A 17,811-nucleotide genomic window follows, 5' to 3' on the forward strand; every position below is an offset into this window, starting at 1 on the left:
GGATTTTTTACAATTTTTTTTAATTTTTATTCAACTAATTAATCTCTGAATTTGGATATAAAAAAATTTGAATTCCAACACTCCAGATTGTGCCACGTGTCACAACAGTAACTTTTCTTAATTTTAAAACTATTTTTTCTTTTATTTATTTATTTATAAAGCCTATTTAATATTGACCATTGATCTCAGATCGAACGGTTGAAATTAAATAAGCTTTTTTTTTTATTTTTTTATTACCATTGAGATCGAATGGTCCAAGTTAAAGAGCCGTTCAAATCAAACGCACCGTGAAAAGCCACGTGGCTTCCCAACGGTAACTGAGGCCGACTGCTCCGCGGGCCCCTGTGGTTTGAAACTTGTCTGCTGACGCGCCCCCACACGCGGGTGAGGAGCACTCGCCTCACAGAAAAAAATTTAAAAAAGGGACTAACGCCAGCCTGACGTCAGCCCTGCGTCAGGTCCACCTCGGGCTCGTGGGCTGGCGATTCCTCACGGGCCTGTTGCTCAGGCCTGCCCAGTCCCTCGGGCTCCCAACGCTGGAAGCTTGCAGCCGGGCTATGGAGCCCTGTTTGGTCCACTGTCCCCCGAGCAGTCCACAACGATGGACTTGCTCTTATATCGGCGGGGTAGATTTTCGCCTATAGTAAAGATTAAAAAAAAAAAAAAGCAACGCGTAGAGGAGCAACAACATTCTCTGCAAGTTTCGTGCAGGTTTAGAGGAATCAAAAGGCAGATTCTCCCTCTTAAGGTCGATTTCCGACGACTGGAGATGCGGCCACACCTCCTTGGGCATTTGTTCACCAATGATCACGAAGCAAAACAAACAAAAAACACAAACAAAAAAAATCATAATCATAGAAAGATATAAAAGGTTAAAAATCAAGAAAATTGACAATAAATTTGATATATATTGATGAACTACATTTCTTAGTTTGCACTATAAGGTATTAAAATTGTATCAATTTGGCCTTTTACCGAACTAATTGTTAAAATTTCATTAAATATATCAAATAGTGTGCGTAAAACCTTTATATGGACTAATGTGTAAGTCATATTGGCAATAGATTGACAGACAAGAAAAACTCTGATTTAGAAGTGAAAAAAAAATACTATTAGACTGGTTGCAGAATGCCTGGTGTTGCGGGATGACCTGTGGTTGGCTAAGGCTAAAGGCTTGACTCATATGGACTAATGTGTAAGTCATATTGGCACTAGATTGACAGACAAGAAAAACTCTAATTTAGAAGTGAAAAAAAATACTATTAGACTGGTTCCGGAATGCTTGGCATTTTGGGATGGCCTGTGATTGGCTAAGGCTAAGGGCTTGACTCGTATGGACTAATGTGTAAGTCATATTGGCACAAGATTGACAGACAAGAAAAACTCTGATTTAGAAGTGAAAAAAGTACTATTAGACTGGTTGCAGAATGCCTGGCGTTGCGGGATGGCCGGTGGTTGGCTAAGGCTAAGGGCTTGACTCGTATTGTGGTGGAGGGTGATTCAAAACTGGTGATTCAGTCTATCAGTGGAGCTTATAACCCCCCTTGGAGATTGAAGACCATCTTAGAAGATATCCGCTGGCTTGTCGGGTTGTTTGAGGAGATTTGCTGGAAGCATGTCCTTAGGAAAACAAATTTTCTGACGGATGCTATTACCAGAGTGGGTTATTCGGTATCTGATTTTCATGTTTGGGATAGAACTCTTCCTTTAGAAGCCCATCGGGCATTCCTCTTTGATTTTATCCAAACCGGATGCCTCTCTTTAATGCAGTCTTTTTCTATTAAAAAGAAAACGAAAAAAATAAATAGGAGCGACTAAGCTTTTTAGGTTTTTGTTTTATTTTAGGTTGCTTAGCGAGGTGGGTTATTCTCTATACTCTAGGGTACTGAGAGAGAAAAGGAGGAAATAATAAATGAATGGTAAGAATGAAAAGTAAAAAGCAAAAATAATTAGAAAAGAGGACAATGAACGGTAATTAAAATAAAAATACGAAAAGAGAGGGAAGAAAAAAAACAAGACCCATTCGATTTTGTGATTTCTGATCTCCTATAAACCCTACCTTTTGACCACTTGACGGGTCAGTTTGTTACCACAACACGCACTCTCTCCCCCCTTCCCCTTCTCTCTCTTACCAAAACACCAAAACTACTCTCCTTTCTCTTACCAAAACACCAAAACTACTCTCTCTCTCTCTCTCTCTCTCTCTCTTCAAGTTTTTCTTTCATTTCACTCTGCGCTTTCTCATGGTTTCCCAATAAAACCCTAATCTTTCTCCTCACTGACTCTCCAGGTACTCCAATCAAACCCTAATCACTCTCTTAATCACTCGCTTACGGTACGATTTTCGGACAACTAGGTTTGATTGATTTGATTTGGGGTTTGTGGATCTGCGTGTTTGGTTGCAGAGAAAATTTGAAGGAAAAAAAATTGGGAATCAAGCGTAGGAATATATGTCCTTCAATCAATCAAGGTCGGATAAGAACGAGACGCAGTACCGGAAAACAGGGCGATCCGCAAGCTCTAATCAGCAGCACAGGGGATACTCACCATCTTACCCTAAGGGCACCGGCGCCGGTGGGCCCGGCCCTTCCATCTCCTCCAACCGCAGGTGTGTTTATATATATATATATATATATATATATATATATATATATATCTGTGTGTGTATCGTATCTACTCATTGCATATGTTTCTTTGTGTAGAGTTTGTTTCTGATCAGTTTTACTTGAATTTGAAGTTTTAACAATCTATGCAATTATATTGCTTTTGATTGTAATTTCAAATTGGGGTTTTTTTTAAATACGTTTTGGAATTTTTGAGATTGTTGGAAGTTAGGGTTTGATGATTTTTATTTCAAATATTCAGTTTTAGGAAGAATAATAACAATGCACAAGGAGGACAATCCAGGGCAAGTGTAACCACTGTAAATACTCAGGATTCCGGTATTGCTTTTGCACAACGTGGCGTTGTACAAAACGGAGCCCATGTACAGCCCCAATTACATGGTACAGATTTCGAACTTTCTGTTCTCTTTCAGTCTAGAAATTTATATGATAATGTCGTGATTGTTTTGATAGACTTTTATGGGTAGTTGAAGGAGTTTGCGAATCTGAGATAAATGAGTTTTCTTTTAAAATCTTTGTTGCCCATTTTGTTTGATTCTCATTTCTTGGCAATGTTTTCCTGCGATTGATCTGATGTAGGAGGTTCTGATGCACCTGTTGCAAGCACAGCTTCCCGTACAGCTGAAGCATCAGCCTCTCAGAGAAGCTCCCGAACTGTTCCAAAGGCTCCCACTTCTCAATCTGCCTCCGCGACTTCTGACACAAGAACACCCACAACACCAGCAAAGTGTAAGTTCACACTCTGGACCATGGATTTTGTTGTACTCAATGTTGGGGAATGTCGGCGTATTTTCGCTGTCATATAGTAATGTTGTGATGTCAATGCTAGATTCTCTTGGCAGTGTTATCCCAAATCGGCGATTTAGCAATGATTTTAACATGCTGATATATGATTTATGGTATATTAGTAAATGCCAATAATCAGGTTTTAACTTTTTCTGTTGGTTTTAGCCCCAGGAGATGCGTCCAAGGGCTTTGCCTTTCAGTTTGGGTCTATAAGCCCTGGCTTCATGAATGGGATGCAGGTATTGTTATATGCTAGCGAACTCTTGATTAAAATTCTCTAATTTCCTGTATTTCTAAGCGCCGAACAAATTATAGCATGTTTTTGAAAGCGGAAAGGTTGTGTTCCTTGTAGATTCCTGCTCGAACCAGCTCAGCTCCCCCAAATTTAGATGAGCAGAAACGTGATCAGGTTAGCTTGTTTTTCTTCTCTCTCATCTTCCTGCCTGTTTTTTTTTTTTTTTTTTTTTTTTTTACTGAATAGTCTGATTGGTTCAACTGCACATGATGTTTTTTGACAGAAGTGTGTGTATACAGTAGTTTATGTCTTCCTATCATGTCCTTCTGTTTACTTGTTTAATGAAATATTATTCTTTGTATTTGAATTTAAAGGTGACTTAATTTCAATGAGTAATTTGGTGTCATTATGCTTTTCAATTTTGTTTATTAATTTGTGAAATCATTATGTCATGCTTGAATATGCAGGCGCGCCATGATTCTTTTAGAGCTGTGCCTTCAGTGCCAGTCCCTACTGTTCCTAAACAGCAGTTACCAAGGAAAGATTCAGTGTCCATTGATCAACCTAATGCTGCTGAGGTTCATATGTTACCGAAGGTTAAAAAGGATGTGCAAATCTCACATGCACCCCCTCCTAGTCAAACTCAGAAACCTTCTCCTCATCCAATGGCTGGGATGTCCATGCCAATGCCATTTCATCAGCCGCAGGTTCCATTGCAATTTGGTGGCCCAAACCAGCAGATCCAATCTCAGAGTATGAGTGCCAGTGCAATTCAAATGCCAATGACTATGCAATTACCAATTGGTAGTACTCAAGTACAGCAGCCAGTGTTTGTTCAAGGTCTCCAGCCCCATCCAATGCAGCCCCAAGGAATTATGCATCAGGGCCAGAACATGACTTTTACCCCCCAAATGGGTCCTCAAATACCTCAGATGGGCAACTTGGGGATCAGCATGGCATCACAATACCCCCAACAACAGGGTAGGAAGTTTGGCGGCCCTCGTAAAACTCCTGTCAAGATTACACATCCAGATACACATGAAGAGTTGAGGCTTGATAAAAGGACAGATTCATATCCAGATAGTGGGTCAGCCCCCAGGACTCACCCAAACATTCCTCCTCAATCCCAGTCTATTCCATCATTTGCACATCCTCATACTACCACCTATTATGCCAATTCTTACAATCCCAGTTCCCTATATTATTCTGCTTCAAGTTCTCATCCCTTAACTAGTAGTCATATGCCACCGAATTCACAAGCACCGAGGTTCAGCTATCCAGTCAGCCAGGGATCCCAACCTGTACCTTTCATTAATCCGTCATCGCATAGTACCCTGCCTGTTAGCAAGTCTGGGTCCCTTATGCACAATGTGGTGGATCCACCTAACCTGGAACATGCACGCGATGTACATAATATAAGTGCCTCTGTTCCATCAGCAACTATTCCTGTTGTAATTAAACCACCTGCTGGAACTGTTGGAGAGAAGGTTGTCGACCCATTGCCAAACAGCTCAACTGTTGTTGAAAAAGGTGAATTATCGAAGCCTGTGAGACAATCTGGAGAAATTATCCAATCTGCTGGTGACCAATCCATCCTCAAATCATTGCCGGTGATGGAAAAAGTATCTGCAAATGCTCCTGCCACTGCTTCAGTTGAGAAACAGGTTTCAAATCTTTTGTCCTCTTCTTCAGCTGCCCCAACTGAGGAGTCTGCACCAGTTGTGATCATCACTGAACCCAGAAAAAAGGAAACTCTTAGTCGGTCAAACTCAATTAAAGATCAGCAAAAGAAGCCAGGGAAGAAGGGAAATGGTCAACCACAGCTTCAGGTACTTATTTTCAGTACTTTTAGATAACCTTCTATTTTCTTCTCTTTAACGGTAGCATTTAAATTTGTGTCATCATTCTACATCCTTGATGACAGGTTGTTGGGCAGTCTAGCTCTACATCAAGCGTTCTGTCTCAATCTGCAGAGCATGGTATACCTTCTACTACTGATGTTTCTGGCACTGTAGAAGCTAATACAACTCTTGCTCCAGTAAGTAGTGCATCTGTTTCAAAGGCAGCGAAGGAACCACTGTCAGATGTTAGTGCTCCTACTGATGATTGTTTGGAATCAAAGACTGAAGGTATTGGGCAATGCACTATTCCCATCTCTTCTGAAATATCTGCTCCTGGGATGGTTGTTGGTACTTCAGATTCCATTCATCGTAGTCAACTAGACGGTTCTTTACAACCAGATGAACAAGGACAGCGTGACTTGATGGGGGCAGAAAAACAGGCAGAACAAAGTTTGTCTGGAAATTACAAACAGGATACTGAAGGTCATGGTATTTCTGCAGAATCCATCTCCGAAAAACCTTTGGAATCTGCTAAAGTACCTGCAGAGCATTCTGTTGTGAAGGAAACAGCTAAAGGAAGTACTGTTGCGATCTCAGACACTGCACAAGGAGGGCAGGGCCATTACGAGTGTCTCCATGCAGAATCTGGTGGAATGGATGCCTCTTTAAGCAGAAGTGATAGTATGGGGGGCAGTGAAGTTTTTTTTTCAAAATCTAGCAAATTAGAGCAGCATTCTGCTTCTGTTCAAACTACCGAACTTTCAGGTAGAACTTCAAAAACTGAAACTGAAGGTACATGTGAGGAGAATATTGGTGGTGGTGGGGGAAATATTGAGAATATTGGTAGTGGTGGGGATTCTCTTACAGTGTCAGACTTCAGGGACAAACCTGAACTGAGTAGAACTAAGAGTAGTTTTTCAAAGGGGAAGAAGAAAAGAAAAGAAGCTCTTTCTAAGGCAGATGCTGCAGGCGTGACCTCTGATCTTTATGTGGCATACAAGAACCCTGAAGAAAAGAAGGGTATTGAAAACACTGAAAGTATTATGACCAGTATAATTTCAAAGCAGGTAGCTGCTGATGCTCCTCAGCAAGATGCTGTAGGGAGAGAGAAAGATGCACCGGTTAAAGCTGAGCCAGAGGATTGGGAAGACGCTGCTGACATCTCTCCCCCAAAACTGGAAACCTCAGATACTGGAGAGCAGGTATGTGGAGTGGATGATTTTGACAAAGATGGACATGAACATGGGGCGAAGAAATATTCCAGAGATTTCCTGTTGAAGTTTACTGAGCAATTTACTGAGCTTCCAGAAGGTTTTAAAATTGAGCCTGATATAGCAGAGATCTTGGATGCTAATGTGAATGCTGCTCCTTCTATTGATTATGATTCGCTCCCTAGTCCGGGAAGAATTGTTGATAGGCAAGGAGGGGCCGCAAGACTTGACCGTCGTGGGAGTGGAATAATGGATGATGATAGATGGAATAAGGGAGGTGCTGCCAATTTCCGAACTGGCCAAGGACCAAATTTTGGTGTTTTGAAGAATCCACGTGCACCGACACCAGTTCAGCAGCATGTTAGAGGGATCCTGCCTGGGCCTGGTCACTCTGTTGGTCATCAGGGAGGGATGCAAAGAAATAATTCTGATGCTGACAGGTGGCAGAGAGCTACAAATTTTCAACCTAAGGGCTTGATGCCTTCTCCTCATACTCCATTACAGGTGATGCACAAAGCTGACAGGAAGTATGAAGTGGGTAAAGTGAGTGATGAAGAGCAGGCCAAGCAAAGGCAGTTAAAGGCTATACTGAACAAGTTAACTCCTCAAAACTTTGAAAAACTATTCGAGCAAGTGAAAGCTGTTAATATAGATAATGCGACGACTCTAACTGGTGTCATTTCACAGATCTTTGACAAGGCTCTTATGGAGCCTACTTTCTGTGAGATGTATGCTAACTTCTGTTTTTATCTAGCCGGAGAGTTGCCTGATTTCAGTGAAGACAATGAAAAGATAACTTTTAAGAGATTGCTTTTGAACAAGTGCCAGGAGGAATTTGAGAGGGGAGAAAGAGAGCAAGAGGAGGCCAATAAGGCCGATGAGGAGGGTCAGGTGAAACAGTCTGAAGAAGAAAGAGAGGAGAAAAGAATCAAAGCGCGAAGACGAATGTTGGGTAACATTAGATTAATTGGGGAGCTTTACAAAAAGAAAATGTTGACTGAGAGAATAATGCACGAATGCATTAAAAAGTTGTTAGGTCAGCAACAGACTCCAGACGAGGAAGATATTGAAGCTTTGTGCAAACTAATGAGCACAATTGGGGAGATGATTGATCATCCGAAAGCCAAGGAGCACATGGATGCATATTTTGAAAGGGTGAAAAGCTTATCGAATAACATGAAATTATCTTCTAGGGTTAGGTTCATGTTGAAGGATGCAATTGATTTGAGAAAGAATAAATGGCAGCAGAGGAGGAAAGTTGAAGGACCAAAAAAGATTGAGGAAGTACACAGAGATGCTGCACAAGAACGACAGGCACAGTCTAGTAGGCTGGCCCGTGGTCCTGGAATCAATCCATCAGCTAGAAGGGGGCCTCCTATGGAATTCAGTCCAAGAGGATCGACTATGTTATCTTCACCTAATGCCCATATGGGTGGTTTCCGTGGGATGCCTGCTCAGGTTCGTGGTTATGGCAGTCAGGATGTCCGTACAGATGAAAGACATTCTTATGAGAGTAGGACCTTGTCAGTTCCCTTGACACAAAGACCGATTGGTGATGATTCTATAACTTTGGGTCCCCAGGGTGGTCTTGCCAGAGGAATGTCCATCAGAGGACCACCATCAATGTCGGCTGCTCCTTTGGCTGAGATGCCTCCCAGTGCTGTCGATTCTAGGAGGATGACTGCTGGTTCGAATGGTTTCAGTTCTCTTTCAGAGCAGACAACTTACAACGCAAGGGAGGATCCTGTGCCAAGATATATGCCAGATAGATTTTCAGGTCCAGCTGCTTATGATCAGTCAAGTGTGTCAGAGCGTAATTTAAGTTTTGGTGGTAGGGACATGAGGAGTTCAGATCATAGAACTCTTCCAACTTCACCACCCACACGTGCACATGGAGCAACTTTAACACAAAATGTTCCTTCAGAAAATGTATTGACAGAAGACCATCTTAGAGATATGTCTTTGGCAGCAATTAAAGAATTTTACAGGTATATTCTTATTTTTGAGAGAGCAGTCCTTTCTTATTACTTTTTTCTTTTGGGTTAAGAAATTCTTGTCTCATGCATGCTTTAGAGTGTTCTAATTTGTTTATGTTATTTTCTTAGTTCAATGCATCTTTCAGATGTGATAGTTCTCTGCATGCTAAAATAATCTGCCTATGATTTGCTTAATGTGATTTTGTATTCGTTGTGTGTCTATGGGGAATGGATAGGACTAAGGAGCAATGGTTGGTCATCTGTCAATTTTTTTGGTCAACTTCAAGTTGCATAAATAGAATCGGGATTGTTTCTCTGGCATTGAATGGACCCCACAGGTGGAACAGAAGACAGAAAGGAAAATAAAAAAAACAATATAAGTAAAGGAGTTGAGTTAGTTGTGATGGATTTTGTTGTGCGATTACTTGTATGCTATGTTGTAAAGTGGTATACACAATTCGTTCGGACTCTCGGAAATGTAGTTGGTAGAATATGGGATCCATAAGCCAAGCTCAAGTGGCATGGGATGAGTGAGGTGTACGTAGAGGTCCTAATTTTAAATATTTGTTTTGGAAAAGAAAATAAAATAATGCAGGCGGTAAGATTGATTACTATCTACTCTTAACATTCCTCCTGATAACTAACTCATCTGTAATTGTTAGAGCTCAGTTGGAAAACTCACTTCTTATGCAGTTGACCAGTTGTTTTAGTTAAACCATATGATTGCAATTGTTCAAATCGTTATGTTTTTTCACATCTGTTGAAAAATATACTTTAGGGTTTCTCTGCATAAATAATGCAGATATGGCAATAAATAAGTTTGGATCATTTTATGCTGTTGAAGATGAAAATCTTTTTTTATCTTTTGTCACGGATGTCTTAATTTTTAGGAGGGGTATCCTCTTAATTTTTTGCTGAATTTATTGTTGTGCGTTCACGGATATTGAGAAACCTTGGGAAGTTATTTTGGCATGGAGAATTGTAGACTTTGTACAACATTTGACCTGCTACTTTGGAAACTTCTAGGTTGACTTGAATGCAGTGAGTGCAATGACAAGTAATGTGATATCTAAATGTGTATGGTTTAATTGTGGCCGGTCATGTTTCCCCGGGTTCTTCTTTCTTCTTACCATATTAAAACAACTCATTCTCTTTTATTTCTTCTAAAAATAAAAAAAAATAAAAAAAAAAGAACTCATTCTTGCCCTGATGCATCCATTTGATGTCAGAATCAGACCTATGTATGGTGGATGATCTTAATCTTTGGCATTTAAAGATTTAGTATATATTGTTGATGTTCAATCATTGGCTTTCCAAGAACTCATCTTAGATGGTGTTCTACATATATGGTTTTTTATTTTAATTATATAATTACGGGAAAGCAAGCAGAACTGTTCTAAAAGAATGGATCCATTTTGGAATAGGAGGTCTGCAGTGGTTTATTATTATTTTTACGCACCTCATATGTGGTTTATGTTGTTGACAGTAATAACTGTAGCATTGTCTTTACATGGGTGTGATGTATTATACAACTTCCTAAAACTCTCGTTAAAGATTTTTCATATGCTCTTCCTCAATTTTGTTTTCCTTCATATTTTCAGTGCTCGAGACGAGAAGGAGGTTGCTTTATGCATTAAAGAGCTGAACTCACCAAGCTTCCATCCGTCGATTATATCTCTTTGGGTCACAGACTCTTTTGAGAGGAAGGACACTGAAAGACATCTCTTGGCAAAGCTTCTAGTCAAGCTTACAAAGACCCATGATGGAACTTTGAGTCAGCCTCAGCTCATCAAAGGGTAGGAAAAGTTTACATGTGCGTTTGGATATTGAAATTGACGGTCTTCTCGGTATTGTGCGTTTTTCTATTATTTAATTTCTTCTTTTATCTGCTCAGGTTTGAAGCTGTTCTGTCCACCTTAGAGGATGCAGTGAACGATGCCCCGAAAGCACCGGAGTTTCTTGGCCTTATCTTTGCGAAAGTCATTTTAGAAAATGTCATTTCCTTGAATCAGATTGGCCAATTAATACAAGAGGGTGGAGAGCAGCCAGGGCATCTTCTGAAAATCGGGCTTGCAGGCAACGTTCTTGGGAGCGTCTTGGAGATTATCAAATCAGAGAAAGGAGATAGCGGTTTGAATGAGATCCGTATGTCCTCCAACTTGCGGTTAGAGACTTTTCGCCCCCCAGATCCTCTCAAATCAAGGATACTAGAGAAATTTATTTAGAGATTAGCGATGCTCGTTGTAATCGTGCTAGAAGGAATTCATGGCTAGTGCTTTTAGTAGGGTTCTGGACGAATTTGCAAAAATATTTTTTATGGAGGGCACTGGGAAATTTATGTAATGGGATGGGGTGGGGGGTTAATCATTCTCCATGTTTTAATGTTATTTCTTAACAATATTTCTGCAGTGACGAAAGGTTCAATTGAGCATCATTTTCTCGTCGCTTGTCAATTGCTCTTTCTAGCAATCTCTGTACATCTCAATGCTCCGTTTCTCTTCTTCCGTCGGTTTCTGTAAAGTTTTAGACTGAATGATTTGACTACTTTTGAAGCCTTGGAGTAGGTTCGGTTTTTTATTCCATACAAAGTGAGAGCGAAAGGAGTTTATGGTTCCTCAATAATGTTCGATTGCCTGAAGATCCTCTGATGTTGTTGCTTTCACTCAGGAACAAAGTATGACCAGAATGCCTCGTACCTTTTGCATATGCAATTCATATCATAGGCAGAATCAGTTTATTGTTCAATTTATTTCCTGTCTCATTAGAAAAGAAAATTGCAGTATTAGTCCTTGTATTTGACCTAATTGGAGCTTTGATCCAGAACAATATTCCTTTATGATGTTATTATAACTTCTGTTCAAAAGAAAAAAGTTTTAAGAAGCATTAAGGGACACAAGTTCTAACAACCAACGGTGTAACTTGAAGTACTTGCTCCACATTTTAACAAGTTTGTGGCCAATGCTCATGAATTTTTAAATTAAAGACCAAAACTCCAGTTGAGTCAAATTTTTCAAGAACCAATGCTACATCTCTTATCTCATCCATGCTTTAGGAAAAAGATTAAACTCTTGTGGCCACCATTACTTCTTTCTAGTGTTCCTGCTTGCTCGTTGGGAATGAAATGCGCAACGGCAAACTATTGAGTAGCTTGGTATTGACACATTCCGGGTCTTGATAAGAGTAACTCCATCGTAGCTTATTGCTTTGCCTATTGGCAACCAAATCCACTCCCTCCCCCTCCCCAAAACACTCCAGCCCACTCGGGCGAGAAGTTAGACAACAATTGCCTAGCCCAGCACCCTGCTTATGTGACGCAAGGCTGACATCAACCACAATCTAAAATATTCAAACTATTAGAAAATTATTAAATAAAATAAAAACTAATTAAAAATATTAAAAAATTATAATTTTTTTAGAGGAAATTGTAGCAATGGTCCCTCAACTTTATTTCCATGACCATTGATCCCTTAATTTGTCAAAATGTGTAGTTATGATCATTTTCCTTAACACCGTCAATAAATCTATTAAATTCAATCATGTGCATGGCACATGAGATTGACTATAGGGGCAATTAAGGAAACATATTATTTCCCAAGTTGAAGTCGATACCATCCCCCAATTGAAACTTCCTCCATGCCCAATTCTCAAATTCCCAACCTGTATTGCAGTAATCAGCTTTTAATGAAGGAAAACAACCGCCGAAATTCAGTTTCAAAGCGGTTATGGACGATGTGGTGTGGAAGAGCTTTACTGCACTAGTATAGAGGAGAAGGGAGATGGCTTTATTGCACTGGCATAGAGGAGAAAGCACGGAGGAGAAGGCAATTCACTCAACCCGAGAGCAACATGAATAATCTGGAAGCCACTGCCAATGAGGAAAAAGGCCTAGAGGAAATGCATGGATGTGTTATAGTAGTACCAAGAAGACAAGATGAGGAGGAATGTAATTCCATCGTTGGCAATCTCATGACATCCGACAACTCCATCGTCCTCCGCTAAACTAACCCTGAAATCAAACCTTAAAACACCCAAATTTCCGATTGCAAACCCAAGTGCACTTAGTATTATCAGTTTTGGAGGGATTGAACACTCAAACAACTCAAATAACCCTCCTCGCAAAACCCTATCCAGCCCCCTTTGCTGCGTTCAATCGACTCCAACCCAAGGGAAATAATATGTTTCCTTAATTGCCCCTACAGTTAGACTCATGTGCCACGCACGTGATTGATTTTAACAGAACTATTGACGGTGTTAGCAAAAATGACTATAGCTACACATTTTGACAAGTTGGAGGACTAATGGTCATGGAAATAAAGTTGAGAAACCATTACTACAATTTTCCCCTTTTTCTATAAATACCTGACCATGTCCTTTTACTTTTACACTACATTTCAATATTTCAAATACTTTCTACCAATCTTTTATTATTATCCAAAATTAATAATAAAGTTAGTTATCTTTTATTGTTTTATAAAATAAAAAATGATAATATTTTAATACAAATTGTCTAAGGTTATTCAGCTTATGAGTGAAGTTGCACTTAGATAGTTACTGTGCATTTAAGAAGATTGAGTTGCTTATTTTCCAAAGAGGCCTTGCTACACTGGAAGTGCTCGAAGAGAGCGAGAGGTAATATTGTAGAAGTGCTGCTTTGCTTGGAAGACGAGGGGAGCATGTTTGGTAACAAGTAGATTCAATGTCTTGCATTATATGTATGATATTCCTCTAACAAAAACAGTGTTTTCTCTTGCGTAGCAACAGTTTAAGTGCTTAATTTCTTTCTTTGACAAAATTTTAAAAAAAAAAAAAAAAAGTGCTTAATTTCTTTCATTTCTATTCTTTACAGTTTTGGACTCAGCTAAGAGAACTATAAAACTTTAATAAACAAAAATGCCGAAAACTCCAAGGATCATAAAATGTTCAACTAAGGAGATTTGCAGCAACACTGCCCAACACAAAACACATTAACACTAGTGTTCCTTTCTTTTTCTTCAAGAAACCAAATTCTGGTAGAATCGGAGTGTAATTGTTTCTACAATCTAATGCAAAACAAAGTTTTAAAGTGATTAGCCAAAAACACAATACAAGATTTTGCTTACATACTAACCTGTTAAGAAGAGAACAGTAACAAGTAAACGGACACAAAATCACAATTTACAATTGCCATTGTTTCACCACAACAATAAAAAAATGTGTTCATCTATTTATTACTCATCAAAGGATTTGTATCCTCCCTCCAGAATCTAGACCTAAATTACCTTTTCTTTTCGCAATATATATATATATATGTTAATCTGCATGTAGACAGAAAAGAATCATAGGGAGAAAGGTTTAGTATACACATCAAATGGCTCGCAGGCAGTTAGTTGCGGTTCCTACCACAAAGCAAACCAAAGCGACGCATCAGGCTGTTAGTATCGTATGACTATAAACCAGCATGTAACTTGAAAACCTAATAAATGTTACGCAAGACAATACCTGTTTAAGCCCGCCAGTAGCACTGCCTCCTGTCAGAAGCATGCTGACTAGGGATGTCACAGCACCACCGCCACCACCACCACCACCACCAAGGAGAGATGTTAATCTGCCGCCACCAAGGCCTCCACCACCACCACCACCCGTACCCGTACTTCGAATGGTAGAACGCATAGAATTGAGTATGCTTCCATAGGTACTCGCTTGTCCACGCTCAATTGCTTGGATGAAGCAGAAAGTCATAGCACCTGTTGATGTGATCTTCGATAGAGCCTGTACCCATAAAGCATTAGATCAGATAATGTTCTAGTAGGAGTTTAAACTATAGTTTTACCAACTCTATTTTTTCCCCCAAACTTACTGATGTATCAGCAGACGTCTGATCATCATCACAACCACTGAAGGAAATGACTTCTCCACCGCCTGATCCTTTCCACATGCCTGATGAAGGGCGATGATCCTCCCATACATATCGTCCGCCCCTAAATCAAGGAGTGAAATTATCTATCATAAGAAATCCCATTTTAGATGAGGGGTAATCAAGTAGGTAGACACATTGAAAATCAGGGGAAGAACACAACAGAATTCGAGAATGATGACAATACTCATAAGCACCATGTTTAACTGGACATTATAAGATCATACATGCATAAGTTCAGATAACGGAACAATAGCGAAAGTTCTGCCTTTAGCATATGGAAACTGGCAAACTCATTGGACTCAAACTATAACAGCAGGAACTTAAGGAAAAGACTTTTTAAGGATTTGGTTCCCCATTTCTTTTAAAATACGCCCAAACAAGAATTTAATATTTTGAAGTCTTCGCTCGAAAGGGGCTCAAGGCAAATGCCTTAAGTGTCTAACCTCTGAACTGGCCATTTTTCGGCAGGTCTAGCATGATTACTAGATGGAAGTCCATCTCACCAAAAGTATAATGTTCAGAAATGGAAATTGTTGATTTTTCATATGGTTCCAGTTACTAATGAGATGATACATATGCATACCTGACAAATGTTAATCTACATATCGGGATCAAAATTACCGAAAACTAACCTGTCCATTCTGCAAAGGAAGGGCAAATCTAGTACGGTGCCACTATGACAAGCATCAATTATTGCATGAAGCTTAACCCCGGGTGGAAGGGGCCTTACAATTGCTGCATTTATCTCATCATCAACAATCATACCCTGAGTTTCGAAGTCAAGGGGACAAAGGGTTTCATCAAAACCATCAATTTCATCACCATTATAATTCCTCTGCTGTGAACCATGACCAGAGTAATGAAACAGGAGGGAGTCTCCTGGTTGACAGCCTTGTACAAGCCAATGTAATGCCATTCTAATGTTGTATTTGTTCGGAATCTTGGAAGGGTGAGTTTCTTCTTCTGCAGTTCAGAAAATGAGTACAATTTAACACTACGTGTATTATTAAAAACAAGAACTTGAGATACAATTCACGAAAGGGTTCAGAAGGTGAATGACAGCATCTGAAAGAAGTGCAAACGACTCTGTACTTGAATGTTTATAGAACATTGAAAGGACAAAAACTTTGGAAAAGGAAATTGCAATAAAACTAATCCTCCTAAACTATTAGCAGTTCAATCCCAACATAAACATTTGCTTTGTCATTTGGTTAACCTCAAAAAGGGGAGAAGCTTCAATAGATATCAAGGGGGCAAAGGTTATCAAGAAAGAAACCACCAATGATGATCAGGGTAAAGCTACAAGAATGAGTGATTTTTGTGCAACTTAATGACAACAATCCGGAAGTTGCAATATTATCCCGCAAGTTCTGATATAAAATAATCCTGCAAGTGCTAACACAGTAAATGTTCTCCATGTACATATCTACGGTTCTTGACCTAAGGTTCCTATGGACTGTAAAATCTCAGTATGAAAGCCACACAAGCTCCATAAGTCTGATATAGAATAAGCGCATTGAGGATCAAACAATCAAATCAAGCACAACAATTTGTTGCCCAAGTTCCCTGACAGCATTCCTTACGTTGAGCTAATTGTTGGTAACCGTCTTGTTCAGCTAGTGTAGTTGGGAGAAGTAACGTCTTTTATTGTTCGAGGAAGAAAATCAAGAGTCATAGGTGAATACCAACAGGATTCGCCTAATCCGCCCTCAAGACCAATGTAGGCAGTTATGAATCTTGTAGAAGTTGGTGACCTACTTCTCATTTCCTGAGCTGAGATCGATCATTCAGATAGACGGGGCTAGACTAACAACCACAGGTCACCGTAATACTCATGACCCCTCCCTTTAGCCAGATTAGCTATTGACAATCTTGATAATTAATTGCCAAAGATAAAGCACACATTGCAAATTCAATACCTAGTAGTTCAAAAAATCTTGGGCCATTTTTCCTTTTATCATCAGTGATTAAATCCACACCTTTAACATCACTCATATCTTCCCTTCTCTCCTACCTAAAACTTTTACTTCATCGTAAGATTCTCAGCTGTTTCTTTTCTCATCCGAACCTTCTCACAAAAATTATCCAAATACGTAGGAAACAATCCATTTTCCGATTCAAAACTGTCACCAACTAAGAATATTCAGCTGCATTTCTCATCCAAACCTTTTTTTTCTCACAAATCCTACCCCGAAAGCCGCAACCTTTACGGTCGAAAATATCAAATCAAAAGTCTTTTTCACTAGGGCATCTTCAAAACATACTAATTCAAATCATATCACCAGAAACCAAACCAAATCACATCGCAAAATTTGCGCCCAACAAAAACAGAACATGTACATGCACACCAAGAGTAAATATTCAGAATTACACACAACATGTTATCTTATGCAAAATCAAATTGCATGCATGCATGCATATACGTATACCGGTGAGCATGACAATGCAATCGTCTGGAAACTGGAACTTGTTGATGAGGAGATACCGCATGCACTTGGCATCATTGATGCAACCCTTGAGCTCATGTCTCGAGTACTTATACGAGATCCCGCAGATCACAGCCTTCTTCCGCCCGTGCGCGTTGGGGGGAGGGCCTGGAGGCGCGTGACAGTAGGGGGAGGGAGGTGACGGGGCGTGAGAGTAAGGAGCTGGAGGTGGAGGCGCGTGGGAGGCTGGAGGCTGATGGAGGCCACGTGAGTCCGCAATTATAGTGACACCCTGGCAGATTGCGCAGCGGATGGAATCGGCGCCGGGGGGCAGCTGGAGAGGGGTGCGGCAGTGGCAGCAATTCACCAGCATATTATACATGGTGGCGGGTCAAACTGGAATTTGGAGAAAAGGGCAGAGGTAGAATGGGAAAAAGTGGGAGCTATGGATTTCTGTGATTGTTGAGAGAGAGAGAGAGAGAGAGAGAGAGAGAGAGAGAGAGGGAAACTGGGTTTGGATTGGGATTGATGGAAACTGCGAAATTGGATAAATGGAGGGAGAGAGATGCGTGTAAGCTCCCTACGCACGAACTAGAAGAAAAAAAGAAGAAGCTGGAAATACACGTATTGAATTCAAGTAGGGAATTCGTTTTTCATTTTTCTTTTTTTTTTTTTTTTTTGTAATGGTCTTTCGTTAACGATACAATTAGGGAATTCTTTTTAATAAAATAAATAATTAAAAGACGCAACCGTGTATACAAAATTACAAATTGTAATTTTAATAACAATAAAATTGTTATAAATAAGCAAACATTT

The 17,811-nt window shown here is 39.9% G+C and overlaps 2 protein-coding genes across 3 annotated transcripts; one reads left to right on the forward strand and one right to left on the reverse strand.

Annotated features, from left to right (window-relative positions):
* The first annotated feature begins 2,114 nt into the window (after positions 1–2,114).
* Positions 2,115–11,114, forward strand: LOC137733412 (eukaryotic translation initiation factor 4G). 2 transcript variants are annotated; one of them, XM_088697906.1, is made up of 11 exons: positions 2,115–2,290; positions 2,406–2,608; positions 2,866–3,005; positions 3,204–3,353; positions 3,576–3,649; positions 3,763–3,819; positions 4,113–4,983; positions 5,071–5,474; positions 5,570–8,685; positions 10,275–10,469; positions 10,568–11,114. In XM_088697906.1, exons 2-11 carry the CDS (start codon positions 2,451–2,453, stop codon positions 10,896–10,898), a joined length of 5,496 nt encoding a protein of 1,831 aa, XP_088554032.1. In that variant the 5' UTR covers positions 2,115–2,290; positions 2,406–2,450; the 3' UTR covers positions 10,899–11,114. The 2 variants fall into 2 exon arrangements, with proteins under 2 accessions (XP_088554032.1, XP_068328663.2); XM_068472562.2 differs by having other exon boundaries at positions 4,113–5,474.
* A 2,523-nt stretch (positions 11,115–13,637) lies between these two features.
* LOC148695621 (metacaspase-1-like) lies at positions 13,638–17,597 on the reverse strand. The gene is made up of 5 exons (XM_088697914.1): positions 16,999–17,597; positions 15,202–15,532; positions 14,510–14,630; positions 14,152–14,421; positions 13,638–14,048 (listed from the first exon to the last, which is right to left on the reverse strand). The coding sequence occupies exons 1-5, from the start codon at positions 17,375–17,377 to the stop codon at positions 13,989–13,991; spliced, it is 1,161 nt and encodes a 386-aa protein (XP_088554040.1). The 5' UTR covers positions 17,378–17,597; the 3' UTR covers positions 13,638–13,988.
* Between the last annotated feature and the right edge of the window lie 214 nt (positions 17,598–17,811).

The sequence above is a fragment of the Pyrus communis genome, chromosome 7, assembly GCF_041283825.1.
Source record: "Pyrus communis isolate YQ-2024b chromosome 7, ASM4128382v1, whole genome shotgun sequence".
NCBI classification, from domain to species: Eukaryota; Viridiplantae; Streptophyta; class Magnoliopsida; order Rosales; family Rosaceae; genus Pyrus; species Pyrus communis.

Excerpts from the sequence above, each read along its gene's own strand:
- LOC137733412 (XM_068472562.2), top strand. The coding sequence starts at position 2,451 with ATGTCCTTCAATCAATCAAGGTCGGATAAGAACGAGACGCAGTACCGG. Across the intron at positions 2,609-2,865 it reads TCCATCTCCTCCAACCGCAG|TTTTAGGAAGAATAATAACA; the intron begins GTGTGTTTATAT and ends TCAAATATTCAG. Across the intron at positions 10,470-10,567 it reads CAGCCTCAGCTCATCAAAGG|GTTTGAAGCTGTTCTGTCCA; the intron begins GTAGGAAAAGTT and ends TTATCTGCTCAG.
- LOC148695621 (XM_088697914.1), bottom strand. The coding sequence starts at position 17,377 with ATGTATAATATGCTGGTGAATTGCTGCCACTGCCGCACCCCTCTCCAG. Across the intron at positions 15,533-16,998 it reads TTGCATTGTCATGCTCACCG|AAGAAGAAACTCACCCTTCC; the intron begins GTATACGTATAT and ends TCTGAACTGCAG. Across the intron at positions 14,049-14,151 it reads CTACTGGCGGGCTTAAACAG|GAACCGCAACTAACTGCCTG; the intron begins GTATTGTCTTGC and ends GCTTTGTGGTAG.